The sequence below is a fragment of the Equus przewalskii genome, chromosome X (genome assembly GCF_037783145.1).
Source record: "Equus przewalskii isolate Varuska chromosome X, EquPr2, whole genome shotgun sequence".
NCBI lineage: Eukaryota > Metazoa > Chordata > Mammalia > Perissodactyla > Equidae > Equus > Equus przewalskii.
The window spans coordinates 104,586,999-104,605,038 of NC_091863.1; the positions used below are offsets into that span (position 1 = coordinate 104,586,999).

Below are 18,040 nucleotides of genomic sequence, written 5' to 3' on the forward strand. Positions count from 1 at the left end.
ACTGAGCCTTCCGGATTCTCTGCCTTTAATCCACTTCCAGTCTTTCCGGAGGTCTGAGCCGGGGCACCTGGCTTCCCAGATTCGGAATGGACTTTTGTCTTTTACAAATTGCTGACGGTTTCCCACCCAATCCCTGTTTGCTGCACAAGTAATCATTCCGCGCTCTCTTTCCGCATATCGTTTTTATATTGTGCAGTTCTGTGTCCTGGATGCTGTACCAGGTGCTGCGGATAGTCTGCTGTTATTATGGCTTCCGTACTTGAGAGCAGGATACTGGCAAAAAGAGTTCGTGCTTCACAGGCTTTCTGTGAGAGAAATCCTAAGCAGGACTTTCAGAGTTGGAGTAGGGTTAGGGGCTGACTGTAAACAGGTGTTTTGACTCTACCGAATGTAAGCTAAATTGGAAAGAAATTTTTGTCTGTATGCAAAATATAACGCCTTTTTCAAGGTTTTGGGTACATATTCATTTAACAAGTATTTATTGAGCGCTTGCCACTTGAACCATACCTTGAAAGGGGCTCTGGGGCATATGAAAAGCATAGGAAGTGGTCATTGTCTAGTTGGGGATATGACGTATACTGGTCATTTAAATAATAAATAATACCTGATGTAGTGCCAGAGCAGGAGAACGGAGTATGGGGTGGAATAGCTAAGGAAGGACTTCATGCAAGAAGTGTTGCTTGAGCAGTGTCTTGAAGGATGAGTAGCAAAATTCAAGTAGACAGTGGAGGAGGAGGAATATTTCAGGTGATGAATACATTGAGACCAAAGATAATATTTTTAGTGGTTGGGTACCGTTGACTTTGGGTCCAGTCTACCTCAGGTTGAATCCTGGCTCTGCTGCTTGGGCAAGTCGCGTAGCTGTGCCTCACCTTCCTCATCTACCAATCTTACAGAGTTGTGATGAAGATTAAAGGAGCTAATATGTATAAAGTAGAGGAAGCACCATGCTGTTTAAATTAAAAGGCTTGGAGGTGTAAAACAAACAAAAACCCAGCACATTTTCAGGGGACAATGGCAAAGAATACATAGTAAGAAGTAAATAAAGGCGGGTTGATATGGTGGGGCCAGATTTGAAGTGGCGAAAGAGTTTGGCCTGAATCTTGTAGATGATAAAGTTATTTTTTTTAGTGGACTAGGGATAGAAAATGAAATTACAAAAGCGTTGTTTAGGAAGTTTAACCCAGGAAGCAGTCTTTATTGGGTGAAAATGACCCAGGGTTCCCCTACTCATTACGAATAGATTCATGTTCAGAAGTGCAGGCGATAGGTGACTTTTTACCCGGGGCTGCTTTGGGTGATAAATATTGAAAATAACAATTCCACAATAAGGTAAAAACTATACTTATTTAACATTTTAAAGGCCTTACAGACATGGATATCTATTGCTATTTCTAAAAGCCAATAATAAGCATGGATTGATTAAATACAAAGTTAATCATATCTGTTGGTGAAAGAGGCTTTGGAACATGCTGTGGAAATCATGATGATCGGGTACCTATGAAAACAACTGGGTATATATATATATATCATTTATTTATTTGTATTTATTTTTTGAGGAAGATTAGCCCTGAGCTAACATCTGCTGCCAATCCTTTTTTTTGCTGAGGAAGGCTGGCCCTGAGCTAACATCCGTGCCCATCTTCCTCTACTTTATATGTGGGATGCCTACCACAGCATGGCTTGCCAAGCAGTGCCATGCCCGCACCCGGGATCCAAACCGGCGAACCACTGGCCACTGAAGTAGAATGTGTGCGCTTAACCGCTGAACAACCAGGCCAGCCCCACAACTGGGTATATTTGAAAGACAACCATTTAATGATTGACAGTTAACACAAAGAAAAGGCATTGTACAGCACATTTATTTTTGCAATAGGTACAATGAGGTAGTTTTCCTGTCCCTTTAATTAAAAGTTGTAATTTATCACCTTCTTTTTGCAAAAGCAATGTACACACATTGAACTGACTCCAAAAATATAAGTGGAAGTTCCCCCAAATCTCGCCCCACAGAGGTAGCAAACAATTTTTATTAGAGCATGGAGCCCACTCTGAGATACCACATTTCCAGAAATCAGTGTTTCTACCTTAAAAATATAATGTGAACTCTGAGACTCAGTGACAAGTTTTTGGTGGAAGCATACATCTAAATACTCTTACTATGTAGATGTAATTTTTTTTTATATCTCTCAAGAAAGTTAGCATTAATTCTGGCTATGAGTTGGCAAAGCTTCTTTCCCCTCTACCTACTGGATGTGCCTGATTAATAGTTACCCCCCCCCCCCTTTTTATAGCTACCCTTCTGTACATAATGATCACCAGGAGCATTAGCTTCAAATACAGAGGAGAATGATGCAGCAAACTATTATCTAGACATCAGCCAATCAAAAAACGAAAATACTGTACAATGATGAATGCTATTCACACTGTACGATGATAATTGGTATTCATAATGATGACTTTGGATTAGCCAACTAAGGTTAAATCCTTCTCAAAATGGTTTTAATATTGAATAGTATAATCTAGGGTTTTACAAATGGGTGACCCACGTATATGCTAAAACAGTTTGCTGTAAACACGTCTGCTAACTTAGCTAAAAAGCTTATTAACTAGAAGACCCTATTTTTCCAGCCATTTTGAGTAACTCGGACTTGGCTGAGCGGTTGCATTCCAATTTGCTTACAGAACTCTCACTGATGCACTGATTTGTTTTTCTCATAATAGGAATGGATTTAGTCACATTTGTCTCTTCTGAGCTCAGCCTCACACACAAATAAGATAGCAGCTCACGTGTTGCTGGAATCCCCGACCCTGATGGCATTAGCACAGAACTCAAATGTCGGTGTTGGCATATGTCAATATTACCTTAGCCTATGAAATATGTGGGAGGACGATAACGTCTTAAAAGTAAACATAAAATGGGTGCATTTTATTGTATGTAAATTGTACCTCAGTAAAGTTGATTTCAAACAAACAATTCTGAACCTGCAAATCACTTTCAGTAGGACTACTGATCTTGACCAAGATGTGTGATGCTCAGTAAGCTTTGGGAAGCTGCCCCCTAATACCGTAAGAAAGTTCTGTTCATTTATCAGCTTCCAAGCATAATCTAGGCTTCTGGCAAATTAGACCCAACCACTTCGTTCTACATTCAATTGCAGAGGGGTGAACCCTATAAGGGGTTTCCAATTCCTTTTGAAAGTCTACCATTCTGGAAGGTCTTACGATTATAGGGAGGACTCGAGAATGCAAGACACTGTGAGGTTTATGCCATATTCTAAGATCCCTCCACCTGGGCCTGTAATGGTTAGCTCCGGAAACAAGGTCCCCTTTTGCTGGAGCTGCCACCACTAACTTCCCCCCTTCTCCTATGCCCTGTATGGCCCTCTCCCGTGGCGGGCCTTCCCCATTGGCCAGACAAACACAACCGACTCCGGCAGCCAATGGGAGCTACTCTCCTGGACATGCAGAGGATGGGTGCTCGTGGTGTGATGAGAGGAGGTTGGCGCCTGGCACGCGCCCCCCTACATCTGGCAAGTCTGTGACAGAAACAGTAACACCCCTCCACACGCACACCCTTTCCCCTCGGCTCCCTCTTCTCAGCTGCGCGGGCCCCCGCAACCGGCGGCCGGCAGCGCCCTCCCTGGCTCCTTGGGGCGCGCGAGTGCACCTGCTTACTCTAAGACAGAGCATCCCTTTATCCCAAGGCTTGGGAGGGGGCTGCGGAGGCGCGGCTCAGCTGCCCGCCGCTAAGGAGGTGAAAGAGGTATCTTCGCTCCGCACCCCACCCTCGCCGAGTTGCGTTGTTCCAAGGCTGACGAGCTCCAGAGATGCCTTAGGGTGCAGCTCTCTTTGTCCTTCACAGCTGTGCTCCCTGCCCACTGACCCCGTGCACTCCAAGAAAGTGGGGGTGGGGAGCCCGAGACCTATAGCATAAATGGGGACAAGGAGAAAGGAAGACCATCCCGGGGTGGTGTGTGCCGCTGTCCCCACCCCCTCCCTTTCCTCCTTAGGTTTCCTCCCTCCTGTGTGCCTCTGGGGTCAGGCAGGGGAGGGTCTAGGCAAAGGCGAGGCGGCGGCGGCGGCGGCGGCGGCTTCGGGAGCATCATAGGATCGAGCGCCTGAGCGTCCCGTCCGAGGGTACAGGCAGAGGAGAAGGCTCGCGGCTTGCCACGCTCCTCCATCTCTCCTCTCCTCTCTGGCTTTTGTGTTAGTGCCTTGGAGCTGCAAGGAGGGTGCGCTGGAGGAGAAGGAGGGGGGCCCGGGGCGAGAGGCACCCCCTTCACGCGCGCGCGCGCACACGTTGCCGGCGCACGCACACACGCGCGGACACACTCACCGACACGCACACACACACGCACAAAGCTCGCTCGCCTCGAGCGCACTAACGTGGCCGTTTTCTTTGTGTGGAGCCCTCAAGGGGGGTTGGGGCCCAGGTTCGGTCCCGGGGAGATGGCGCAGCCCATCCTGGGCCATGGGAGCCTGCAGCCCGCCTCATCCGCTGGCCTGGCGTCCCTGGAGCTCGACTCGTCGCTGGACCAGTACGTGCAGATTCGCATCTTCAAAATCATCGTGATTGGGGACTCCAACGTGGGCAAGACCTGCCTGACCTTTCGCTTCTGCGGGGGGACCTTCCCAGACAAGACTGAGGCCACTATCGGCGTGGACTTCAGGGAGAAGACCGTGGAAATCGAGGGCGAGAAGATCAAGGTGATTCAGATGGTCAGGTCCGGGAAGGGAGGGATCTGGGAGGTGGCCTCGCCTGAGGCATTGCTCTAGAGATTGTAAACGTCCAGCGCGTGGCTGTGTCACCGCTTGCTGAGCCCAAGACCCTCGGCACCCCCTCATTCCCTTTGCCTCTCTCAGTGGCCTGGTTCCCACCTCACCCGGTTTTTTAGGGCAGGCGGGAGTGGTTGCATTCATGCCCTTTGCCCCTGCTTGACAGCTGTCACCAGGAAAGGCATGTCTGATCCCATCCTTGACCCTGAACTGAGAGCAGCGGCACCTGTGGGCAGAGGGAGGCGTGAGGCATCTCTTGGTCCTGGTCTGTGGGATGGATCCCAAAGCACTTTATACATCTTGAGGCCTCTTCTACCTCTTGGGTGCCAATAGAGTGCAAAAACCCACTTTGGCTGAGCCCCGAGGCATTAGAGGGGAGGAAAGGATGGCCATCCATAGAGAATGAAAGCCACTTTATTTTAAGTTAGAGTTTATGGTTAAGATTAGGGCTGAGTTGGAATAGGGGTGGAGTGGGGTGGTTCTGGCACAAAGCCATGAGCCCTTTTAAACAAATTGAGACAGAGTCACCTGCCAGCCCTTCATAACAGACAAAACTTGTTCTTTTGGAACAGTCCCCCCAAATGATATCTTCTTTATTTGTCTGGGGTACCTAACGAATAAACTGCCCATTACTCATTCTATTGGTATTATCTGCAGCAGGCCTTTGTCGAAATGCAGAGCAACTTATCTGAGGGCCAACGGAAGTGTCTGGGTCCTTCCCGCTCATTAGTTTCTCAGATAGGCTAAGTACAGATATTCTTGTCTGACCATTTGTGCTCACTTTTGGTTCAGAAAAGGTAGAAACTGAATAGGGCAGGAGTATTTCAATGTGCAGAGGATGGTGGGAGGGAGGACATGGCAAGGGTGGCTTCATGTGTCAGGGGAGCGGCCGGGGGGGTAGGGTTATAGGCAGGAAAGGCACCTCAAAAGGCGCTGGGCGCTAAAGATCAACTCCTCTAGCCCCCACCGCCTGCCTCTTCTTGAGCCAGTGGTTGGCCCCTGTCGGGTGAACCTCCCTCCTGCTGGTCAAACAGCCTGAATGACCACAAGGCCCCTCTTCTGAGTGATGTAGAGAGAAGGGCTGAGTAACTGGGGAGAATGACGAAACACTCTAAACTGTGCAAGACTCCTGACTGCTTTGATTATTAAAATGAACGGGTTTTAAAATGGCTCCAGAAACCAGGCCAAGGCACTTGATGTCAGGAAGATGGGCAGCTCGGTACTGGTGAGGGAGGGCTCTTGAGAACATCTGAGCCTCAGGGTCGGGAAGATATGGCACCGTTTTGAAATAGTGATCTTTTTCACCGCTTGCATTTTGGGGGGAGTTGCTTCGCTTCCTTTTTAAAGTCAAAGCAGGTATCTGTCTCTATCTTGTCCTGGGGCCCTTATGTTGACATTTGCTTGTTTAAGACTTTCTCTAGTGTGTCTAATTTCTTTAATGTAAGGTTTTAAGATTCTGGAAATTCTAAAACATGCCTTTTAAAATGCCTTTTAAAAGTAGAAATATACTTGTGGATGTGCTCTTAAACCCTCAAAACCCTTAACATTTAATGCTATCACTTGTTTCAAATCAAGTGTCACATTGAACCAAAGAGTTCTCAGGATTTAGGAGAGGGGCCATAAATCCACTGAAAATTCAGAAGGAGGAAAAAGGAAGTGTTTGGGTGTCTGGGGAGGAGGGAGAAGGGGGGAGAGGAGAGGAGGAATCTAGAAAGTAGGAAATGGGAGGTGAAAATGAGGGGAATCGGGTCAGCACCCAATAGACTCGGGGAACTTGTTAAAAGGCTCCTTCCCTTCTGACACCCCCGTGCTTCGCCAAACTGGATTTTACAGTCCGCCAAAGATTCCAGATTCCCAGGGGGCAGAGCCTGTGACAGTGTGATTCACTGGAAACAGAGCTCGGCACAACACCACGTGCTGATAAGTGCTTAATACAGGCTTTTTTTGGGAAGATGATATTTTCAAGAGGGCAAAGCCTTGTGACACGGCTCACGGCGGAGCCCTCTGAGTGCAGATGCTGAAGGAGCTCAGGGTGGGGTGTGGGAGTGGGGAGATGGTGACCTTGCCTCTTGTAAAGCTGCTGCAACCTCAGGGCCAAAGCCGCCAGGCAAGACCAGCATGTCTGTGGGAAGACGGCAGAGCATGGCAGCTAGCACAGGATCTAGACAGGAGAAGATTTTGCCCCACACTCCGGCTGGCCTGGAGTTTCTCCAGGAACAAGTGCCAAAACCATGCCATGACATGACTGCCAAAGGTTTCTTCCTTTGGGGGAGGGCAAAAAGTCCAGGGTGACAGGCTGAGGTGGCCCTAGACCACAGCCAGCAATAGAAGGCTGTCGGGCTATAAAATGCCAGGTCTCACAGGAGAGTGGTCGAGAGGTCTCAGCGAGCTCTTCTCGCAGTCCAAGAGCAGGGTGTGGCCTCTCCTGGGCTGCTCTCTGCCTCCCAGGGTAGCACATGTGTCAACCCCTGCAGGGGGAATGACTGACTTAGCGTATTTGGGGCTACTCTCTTAATTACCAGGGCCATCCCTAGGGCTTTGAAGCCCCATTTGGTGTCTCCAATCAATGTGTCCCCATCACCTCCCCATCACAACATGTACAATACAGTGTTTCCTGGTTAATGTGAACATCAAGACAACTATTTCTATTTAGTGAATAAACAAAGACCCCAGGCTAGGCACTTTACACGTGCTATCTATTTCATCTTCACAGCAGCCCTATGAAATTAAGACTATTATCATTATTCCCAGTTTATAGCTAAGGAGACCAGCATTAGAGAGATTAAATAACTTGCCCAAAGGCACATGGATCTGAGCTTCAGTCTTTGACCCTTGACCCCAAGGACTTCACCATCTCACTATCCTGCCTTCCCTGGGACGGGATCAGGAGTGCGCACGGGGGAAGGTGTCATGCCAGGCGGCCAGCCTTATGGTCTCTTTTAGGCCAGGGGCCCAGGGTTATAGCCCCAAGACCCAGGAGCCTTCAAGCTGTCTCCTTCAGCTGCACTCCAGACATTGAACTGAGTACCTGAGTCTTATGTTTTGCACCCTGACTGTCTCACCTTGGGCGTGAGAATGAGAGAATGTTCAGAGATGGAAGGGACCTTGAGAATCTCTAATCCAACGTCCTCATTTTACAGATAGGAAACTGAAGCTCAGAGAGGGAAAGTGACTTGCCCAAGATCACACAGGGCCCGGCCTACAACTCAGGTCTCCTAATCCCCTTCCAGGTGCTCTTTCCATATAAATCCCCACTCTAGGTGACTCCCATGGTCCATCCAACCCATGCAGTTACCTGTGACAGGGACAGGGAGGGACAGCATATGGGCAAGCTGACACTCCTTCCTGAGATCAGCCTAGGAAGGGTGGAGGCATCCCCCAACCCCCAAAGGAAAGGTGGAGCTTCCCTTAATGACCATTGTGTGTCTGTCTCCTAGGGGTTTAGCTAACTCATATTGAACCTGTCTCCGTCTAAAAGCACTGGAAAATGCCAAGTAGCTGTATGTGGGGGATGGGATGGGGGAAGTAGTAGAGGGGAGGCTCAGAATTAATTTTTGAACCATTCTTCGTAAATTCTCATGGAACCCCCCCCCCGCCTCTAGTTTGGTTTCTCCCACAGGCTGGGTACCCCCTCTGGTCCATCCCTCTGGACCAGGAAACTGCAGGTCAGCCATGGCTGTGGGCAGGTGCCGCCCAGGACTGTGGATTTCTCGTCCTCTGCTGATCACTTGGAAAAACACCTACCTGTGTTATATTATCGAGTGGACAGGGGCTGAGCTGTGTGTTCCCTCAGAAGCTGCCTGCAGTCAGGATGACATCATGTCTTCTTTAGGGCTTCTGAGCTTCCCTCTTCTGCCAGTTAGCTTAATGGTTAATTATCTATCAGTGTGTGTTTCTCTGTCTGCCTTGCTGCCTCTCTTTCTGTGCATGAGTTTCTCTTTGTCTCTGTCCTCCTTTGCCATTCTCTGTGTCAGCCTTATGTGTGTGTATCTTAGATGAAGATGGGACAGTCCAGCTAGTTGAAGAAAAGATTTGTTTTAAACTTTTCCCATCATCCACTTGGGCACCCTCCAAAGGTTACAGATGTATTTGTCTCCCTTTTTCCTCTTCTACCCTCCCCCGCCAGCTTCCAACAAAAGGACATTCATGTCTCATCTATAGAAAGATGCCAGATATATTCCCCAGGGAAAAGAAATACTCATGTAAGCGAAGAGCACGTGCAGGGGGTGGGGGATCTGCTGAAGCTTGCTCAGGCAGTGGGAGCCCCAGGAAAATAGTTCAAAAGACTAGATTTATCTTTGGCAGCTCCCCACACTGTGCCCCTCGACCCTCCTCCAGCATCCCCGTCACTTTGGCCTACCCCCAGCCACCCATGGCATGTTGCTGGCATTCTTCTCTCCTCCCCCTCCCCACTGACTGCCTTTGCCTTGGCTCTAACTCATCATCAACAAGCCAAGCTTTCTGTGCTTTCCAGGATGAGAACCAACAGATCCAAGGAGCAGTGCTACCAGGACAGGGCTGATGGGCTTTCTGAGACAATGGCAACAACTAACATTTGCAGAGCACTTTATATTCTGCCAAAGCTCTTTCTCACGTGTTATTTCATTTGCCTAGTCATTTACTCAGCTACTAAGCGGGGGAGCTGGAACCCAGGGCTCCCAATTCCAAAGCTACTGCTGCGTTTCCAACAGCACCTCCTGCTCAATGAGTTGTCAGGCCAGACTTGATGGTGGAGGTTTCAGGCCAGGAGGGAGAGTGTGTATCAGGCACCGTGTCAGGTACTTACAAGGAATGCTAATCCTCACAGCATCCCTACAAGACTGCTGTGGTTGTCCTCGGTTTCCAGAGGAGGGAGGACACTGAAGATAGAGTAAGCAACTTGCCTAAGGACACCTAACTAGTACTACATGTACTAAACACCTAACGTGTACTAGTAGTACATGATTGGGCCGAGATTTGCACCCGAGTTGGTTTGATTCCATTACACGCCACTGGCCCTTGGAGAGAAAAGAGAATCTGAGGAGCACGTATGTGGCTAAGGGGTAGTCAGCCCTGGCCACCACGTAGATGCAGTGCCCACAGGAAGGGAAGAATGGATGAGAGGAGAGCCAGCTGCAAAGGGGGAAGGAGATGCTTTCACTGTCTGGCAGGGGCCGGGGGTTTATGAGGATACTAAGGAGAACATGCACACCAAACCCCCAAACAAAATGAGGTCGCTTGTCTGTCTAGTGAGCCTGACAGCTGTGCTCTCCCTTTGTGATGACTCCGAGGCCATGCCATCGGTCCTTCTGATTTTCTGCTGTGAGCAGCCTGCTTCCTGGCTCCCGTCTCACCACAGACAGGAGTGCAAAGGCCTTGGATTGGCGTTTATAAAGAGCTGGAATGGGAGCAGTGCCTACAGTTTCAATTCTGAGCCTCCAAATGAAAGCTTCAAGGCTCCCCGCAGCATTGGAAAGGCAAAGGTCGCCGGCAGAAAGGGCCCTCCCTGCAGTTCCGGCAGCTTGGGCGGTGTATACAATTCTGAAGCCAAAAAAAAGCCAAACAGCCAACCTACTCAGCCCCAAACACCTCACACACTCCCACCCGTGTTCCTGCTAGTGGCAGGTATTTTTAGAGTCCTGAGCTCATGGTGTTAAAGCATCTGCCACATGCCTGAGGGCTGGTGGGGATTCAGCCTTACTCAGAGGCAAGAGTTAGGACTACTGGGGTTGGGGGTGGGGATCAGGAACCGAGTGGTAATGATATTCTTGTGCTCTATCTGCTCTCTTCCCACCGACCTCCATTTCTTTCCTGGCCTGTTCTCCTTTTCTTCCTGCTCAGAGCACTAGAGAGGTGGAAGAAATGAAAATCTTTTTTGTCTTTGCTTGCCAAAGCAAATCAGTGTTCAAGGACTTATGTTTTTCTGTGTAACCAAAGTCGAACGTTTTCTCTGAAATCACCTTGGCAGATACTTAGAATGCTGGACTGTTTGTAGTGTTGGTGGCTCAGGCCAATAGTGCTTTTTGGTGTTGAGGATGAGGATGATGACAGCCATGATGACGAGTGATCTGATGCAGAAAAAAGTCCGCTTACAGTTTAACTGGAGAGATGCCAAGAGCACTGACGAAACAATTAGAGAACAAATAAATATAATCTAAATGGCGTGGCACAGACTCAAAGTGCAATAGAAATTCCTAAGAAAAGAGAATTGAAGAGAAGTTGGGGGAGGTGTTAGGAAGAAGGTAGAGGCAAGAAAAGAGAATTGAAGAGAAGTTGGGGGAGGTGTTAGGAAGAAGGTAGAGGCATGAACTGAGCCTTGAAGAATGGGTGAAATTTGGATAGGGCCATGGGGGACAACCAATTCTGTAGGGGAAGGGGGGACTAGCAGGACCAAAGGGACAGCACAGGGAATGAACCAGGCGTAGATGAGTAGTTCAAAACCAGGTTGGTGGGGTCAAACTATGGCAGACAGAAATCTTTTCATTTGATGCTACGTGCAGTGGAGGGCTACCATAATTTCCTGAAGCAGGGATTTAGGAAGGCTAGTTTGAAAGCAGTATGCAGGCAGCATTGGAATGAAGACATCTAGAATCCAAAACACTCTGCTGTAGTCTAGGAGTGAGAAGAGGAGGGTCTGACCTAGGGACATGAAAATCGAAATAGAAGAAGGGGTGAATTTGAGAGTCGTGCTAAAGGAACGTGGTAGCCGCGTCCATAGAGGAGATGACGGGGAGCCTGGACAATGATAATTGATGTTCAGCATGATGACTCTGGGGCCGTGTAAGATCTTTACTCAGCAAAGAGATTCAATTATATTTACTAGATTATACTTACTGACTGCTAACTCCAAATAAAGGCGATACTTTGTTTTAAGAGCCATAGTAGTCAATTAGTGGCCATAATCAAATTTGCTTTGATAACTGAGAATTGTATAGGGCCTTGGGACCATCATTCTGAGTATGAATTTCTCTTGTCCAAGACTTTGGATATATAAAGGGAAATAGATTGGGCTGAACGTGTGTTGACTCCAGAGTCTCCTTTTGGAATTTTGTCTCTGTATATGTTACTGATATCAGCGTTTTTCCTTCATAATTTGGCCTTTATCCCAAAAGCTGAGATGCAGAAGAAAACTCCAGCGAGCTAAATTACCTTTTACATAACAAAGAAGGGAACTTTGTTTAAGCTTTTCTAGAAGTGAACTTATGAGAAGTGAACTTTTGTAAATTGAGCTAAAAGATGAGATTTGACCTATTTTCTTTAAAAAGTCATGCAAAACCCCCCAAAGCAAAGTGATGTTTATTACAGTAGAAAATTTAGAAAATATGAAAAAAAAGAAGAAAATAAATATCACCTATAGTCCCACTGCCCATAAATAACCATTAATGTTTAGTGTGTACACGTCCAGTCTTTCTCATGCATATGTCTGTTGAATATTTTTTAAAAATTGGGACCATAGCATATGAAACATTTTATACCCTACTTTTTCACTTACTTATATTTTGTGAGCATTTCCTCCACCATTTGTTGTTTGAAAACATTATTATTATTTTTCGTGAGGAAGATTGGTCCTGAGCTAACATCTGTTGCCAATGTTCCTCTTTTTGCTTGGGGAAGATTGTCCCTGAGCTAACATCTGTGCCAATCTTCATCTATTTTGTATGTGGGATGCTGCTACAGCATGGCTTGATGAGCGGTGTGTAGATCCGTGCCTGGATCCGAACCAGTGAACCCCGGGCTGCTGAAGCCGAGCATGCAAACTTAACCACTACGCCACGGGGCCAGCCCCTAAAAACACTTTTAATGGCTGCATAATAGCCCATCGTATAGATATCTACATGTACTTAGCTATTCCTCTCCTAGGGAGCATTTAGGTTGTTTCCTGATTTTTAAAAAAGTATAAATAACCCTGCAATTAAGATTTTTGTACAGAATTTTGACAACATCTCTGCTATTTCTTGTGTATAGATTTCTGGAAGTGAGATTATAGGCTCAAAGAGTTTTGAACATTTTTCACGTTCTTGGTAATATTACCAAATTTCCCTCCAGAAAAGCTGACCAATTTTCATCCCAGTTTTTCAACTAAAAACCTTAAGATTTTTCAAGTCAAGATTTTCAGCTAAAAATCTTAAGAAAAACTTTATAAACTCTGAAAGAACCTTCTCTCTATACTTTGAGAAGTCCATTCTGCCAGTCTGTCAAAGAACCACTTCCTGTGTCAGGACTTGTCACCTCATTTTTATAATGCCGCAGAACCATGTTTTCTCCCACTCATTCATATTTCCTTTGCTGACCCCAAATATGGGTTTTTGTATCTTCCAGGTTCAGGTGTGGGACACAGCAGGTCAGGAACGCTTCCGCAAAAGCATGGTCGAGCACTACTACCGCAATGTGCACGCAGTGGTCTTCGTCTATGACGTCACCAAGATGACATCCTTCACCAACCTCAAAATGTGGATCCAAGAGTGCAATGGGCATGCTGTGCCCCCGTTAGTCCCGAAAGTGCTTGTGGGCAACAAGTGTGACTTGAGGGAACAGATCCAGGTGCCCTCCAACCTAGCCCTGAAATTTGCCGATGCCCACAACATGCTCTTGTTTGAGACGTCGGCCAAGGACCCCAAAGAGAGCCAGAACGTGGAGTCAATTTTCATGTGCCTGGCTTGCCGACTGAAGGCTCAGAAATCCCTGCTCTATCGTGATGCTGAAAGGCAGCAGGGGAAGGTGCAGAAACTGGAGTTCCCACAGGAAGCTAACAGTAAAACTTCCTGTCCCTGTTGAAACCAAATGGTGTAAATACAAGATCAATTATCACTGGAATTTTTTCTTTCCCTTTTTTCCGTGCCTGCATAATGCTGACACCTGCTTGTTTCCATACAAATTGATATTAAAATAAAATTTGTATAGATTATCATGTGCCTTCAAGTTTTGCTTTCCTCCAAGAAGACGTTTCTGATTGTGATGAGTAGAAGAGGCAGCTTGCCCTACTATAGAATGATATGCCCGTGCCCAGGCACACTCCCTACCAGCCGTCTATGCCACCTGGAATTCTCATCATTTGAGGCACTTCTTCAGACCTAATTCATTCTCTTATTCGGTGTGTCATCAGTGGGCAGAAACACCCAGAAGGTGGGGGAGGTATAGGCCAGATATGTCTTTCTAGAGCACCAATGCAGGCAGCAGAATAGAGAAGTCTCGAAAGAAGACGTTGACTCACCAATATTTCCTAGGTTCCCTGGATGTCGAGAGTAGGCTGCTCTCTCCTTATTTCCCCAAATTTAAAAATAGAAAGTATAGGTTGCCCCATGAGCCCAGTTGCCTCAAAGTAGTTAGAACCGGATTCCCATTTTTCACCAAGCAGTCTCTGACACCAAAGGTGGAATTTTTTCCCTTGCCCTTTCTTGGAGAGGGCAGAGCTCAAGCTAACAAATATCTATTATGCCCCCAGATCTTTGCTGGGTGCTATGGAGAAAACATAACAATAGGAGGATTGGTCCCCTACATTCAAAGACCCTCTGATCCAGGTGTGGGAATAATGTAACCACTAAACTACTGGAGAACAAAAATTAAACAAGCTTACCAAGTGTAAGGCTGTGCTATGGGGGTGGAGAGCATTATGGACTCAACATCAGGGAGGGGTCACTGAAGAATAATTAGACTTACTTTGTATGTTGAATGAAGTGTAACATTTGGATTGGTAAAGAGGAGGGGAGGGTACAAAAGTAGGGAGGCAGGAATGACTTTGGGGTTGAGCAGGAGGACAACTGGGAGTCTGGCCCACTGACAGCTGTGCAGCCCTAGTGGGGAGCCAAGGTTGGGGAGACCTGTGCATCAGGCAGGACAGTTGGTTGCTTTTTGAGCCAATGGGAGCTTTTGGTGGTTCTCCAGAAGGAGTCCTGTAAGTATTTCTTATGTTTCTGGTCCTAGGATGTGAAAGCCCCTTGTCCAATTGTTAAAGTAACTAAAAGTGGCTATCAAGGCCTGTCTACAACAGCCGCGGGTAGATTTCTTTGCTTGGGAGGTGCTCCTTAAGGCGGCTCTCTTGTTGGAAGCCGGTGGGGAGAGGGACCCAGGCAGACAGCCCCCGAGCACTCTCCTCTAGTCTGCCCCTGTCCCCCACAGCAAAGGGTAATATATGCCAGATGCGCTTCTCACCCAAACAAATAGCCTGTCTGAGCCTGCCTGGTTGGCTCTGCAGCCCTCTTCTTCCAGCACCGGCTAATCCCCCACCCTACCCCAACCTGGCCTTGGGCTCAGCCCAGCCCCCCAGTCTGGTTCTCAGCACTTGGCTTCTGTCTGGATCCCAGTCTTTGGAGCCTACCTAGGACCCTAGTTAGGGCTGTGTTTTCTCACTAGTTGTCTTCACCCAATGCCCTGACCCCGAATCTCACCCGAGGGGCTGAGAGCCTGTTGTCTGTTGGTGAACTGCCTGCTGACCCCCCTGTCGCTATGCTTCCCCTGATGGAATACCCCAGGGCCTTGTCTCAGACTTCAGATGCTGACTCCTTGCCTTGGACATGACCGGCTGTTGTAGTGTCTTTTGGCTCTTGTGACCTGGCTGCATGGCTGGGCCACCTCTCAGTGGCTGCAGGTACACTTGTCTATCCTAATGGGTGCATATCAGTCTGAGTCTTGACTCTTCTTGGTCAGGACCCCTTTCTGCTGTGACAGGGTCAAGATGACAACATTCCAAGTCCTCTGACCAGGATTGCCTCTGACCTCTTTTAGGCTTTCAACAAACATTTACTGAGCACCTACTACGTGCCACTGTTCTAAGCCTTGGGGATACATAGGTGAACAGAGTAAAATCCTGCTCTCGTAAAGGAGACAGACACAAAATAAGAAACGAGATACACAAATTAGATAACTTGAGAGAGTAATAAGGACTCTAAGGGCCATAAAACAAGGTAAGTAGATAGAAAGTGAGGGAGGCAGGAGAAGGGCACCATACTAGATAAGAGTTGGCACAAAAGGCATCTTCAAAGAGAGAACATTTGAGTCGAGACCTGAATGAAGAAAAGCAACCAGCTGTGAGGACAGGGAGAAGAGAACCCTGAGCAGAGGAAACAGCGAATACCAAGGCCCTGAGGCAGGAGTGAGGTTGGTGCCGTTGAGGAACAGAATGGAGGCTAGTGTGGCTGAGTAAGCAAGGGGGAGAAGGTGGACGAGGTAGAGAAGTAGGTAAGGCCAGGTCTATCGGGTTGGGGTTTTATTTAAGTGCAGTGGGAAGCCAGCAGAAGGTCTTAGCATCATCTAGACTCAGTAACCTTTGGAAAGATTCAACAGGCTTGCTGACCTACAAGAGGGAAAAGCTTCTACTTTCCTTAGCTCCTCTGAGAGGAACTGACACCCCTTCCTGGGAGGTTTCTGAGTGTGGGCCTCAGGGTTGCCACCTCCATGCTGGCTGGCCTCCACCTTAAAAACCAGACTCTGAAAATTTCCCCCAGACTATCACCTTTTGGTACTGTTAAGTCCCTGGTAGTTTTGCTGCAAATAGCAGGAACTCACCAATCCTACCTGCCTCTGTCTTCTGTGCCTCACCTGCCTGATTCTGTCCCTTCCTGTAGTATGACATCGCTCTCCCTCAGGCGCCTAGGGACAACCAAGAAGTGCTGGGGCTCCCCACTGTGGCCCCAGGAATCCTGAGAATCTCTGGGCTCCATCCAGTCTCTCAGCCCCAGAACTTCCTTCTGGCATCAGCAGGGTGGCTCAACAGTGCTCGGGCCTCTCAGATTGAGCAAGAGGACTTGGGAATGGGCTGTTCCCAGAGCACAGCCAAAGAAGGGGAGTCACGAGGCCAGAGAACCATGACACCCTTGTTGCCGAGAGGGTGGTGAGGAGCTGAGGGAGTCAAAGGAAGCAGGGTGCTTTCAGGCTCCTCGTTCATCCTCATTATGTCTCTGGAACAATCCATCATGGCCAGTCTCTCTCCCCTACAGCTCCTCTTCACTTTACAGACCTGTACTCTTGAGTCTTCAACTGTGCTACAGACACAGGACCTGGAGAAATAACTACCGACATTTGAATACCTATTGTGTTCCAGGCCCTGTGCAAAAACACTTTATATTCTTTTACTAGCTCATTTACTGTTCCTCCAGCCCTATGAGGTAGGGATAAGGATCTCCATTTTACAGATAAGACTATGGATGCACCGAGAGATTTAGTGATTTGTCTAAGGTAGTAAGTGCTGAAGCGAGATCTGACTTATTTCAAGTCTAGGCTCTCTCTATGATATTATACTGTCTTTCCAGCTCATTCCAAGCTCCAGGGATTGCAGGTTTACTCCAGCCAGTCCTCTGACCCATGGGGGTTTGGCAAGCAGGCCACTCAATATCCAGGAGGCCAGACTAGGACATTCCTCCTTGAATGGGATGGCGCTGCCCGGATCCCTGCAAGAAGCCCAAATGGCAACAGAAGTGTCAAAAGGGCCAAAGGAGTCTCTAAGATGTCCATGCCTTGGACGATAGCTGGGACCACACAGCCAGCTGGGCTCTACTGCTCAGCCTTTGGAGCCGTAGGATCTTGTCACTGGGCCCCTTAGAACTACTCCTCTTCCAATATCTGCGCATTTGCTCACGTCCCCCAGTTCACCTGAGGCCTTGCTCTGGCCGAGCTCGGTGCGGCTGAAGACTCTCTCAGCAGGATCCTTCAGGCAGAGAGCTCAAGACCAGATGCTGCTCTGAGCACAACCACCTAGAACAGCGCCGGGAAGGGATATCCAGCCCAGAATAGCCGGAGAAGCCCACTCCCCAAGTGAAGCTGACTGCAGCCCACCCTGAGTGTGTGAGGGATGGGGATGGAGGGTGTGGAGATGTGCTGAGCTCCCTGGAAAGCAAGGCTCAGCTTCTCCTGCAACTTTGAGCGGCACATGCAGAGAGGCCAGTGATCACTCTCTTCTAACACCTGAGGGGACAGAGTTGCTGCCTTACTATAGAGGGCTCCCTCCACCCACCATCCCTCATCCCCTCACTGGGGGAGGCCTTGCTCCCTCTGGAAGGGCTGGCCTAGGCTCCACTGGTTTCAAACCTTCTTCTGACTCCAAGTCCCCTTAACTGTCCACGGCCCTAAGGACTGGTTCTGGGCAGCAGGACTGAGACAGGGACACCAGAGATTCCCAAATGCTGGTTCACAGCCGACTGCATGCAATCAGTTGGCAGCTTGTCAAAGTACAGATTCCTGGGGCACCAGCCTCAGACACTCGGATCTCCTAGATTACTAGATCTGGGGGCAGGGCCCAGGAATGTGTGTTTTTTTAAATGTCCATAGCTGAGGACCGGCCCAGTGGTGCAGC

The 18,040-nt window shown here is 48.3% G+C and overlaps 1 protein-coding gene across 5 annotated transcripts; it reads left to right on the forward strand.

Annotated features, from left to right (window-relative positions):
• The first annotated feature begins 3,442 nt into the window (after positions 1–3,442).
• RAB33A (RAB33A, member RAS oncogene family) lies at positions 3,443–13,660 on the forward strand. 5 transcript variants are annotated; one of them, XM_070604773.1, is made up of 4 exons: positions 3,462–3,534; positions 4,011–4,232; positions 4,410–4,707; positions 13,075–13,660. In XM_070604773.1, the coding sequence occupies exons 3-4, from the start codon at positions 4,450–4,452 to the stop codon at positions 13,528–13,530; spliced, it is 714 nt and encodes a 237-aa protein (XP_070460874.1). In that variant the 5' UTR covers positions 3,462–3,534; positions 4,011–4,232; positions 4,410–4,449; the 3' UTR covers positions 13,531–13,660. The 5 variants fall into 5 exon arrangements, with proteins under 5 accessions (XP_070460872.1, XP_070460874.1, XP_070460871.1 ...); XM_070604771.1 differs by having other exon boundaries at positions 3,443–3,534; positions 4,011–4,707; XM_070604770.1 differs by having other exon boundaries at positions 3,477–3,763; positions 4,011–4,707.
• Positions 13,661–18,040: the final 4,380 nt, after the last annotated feature.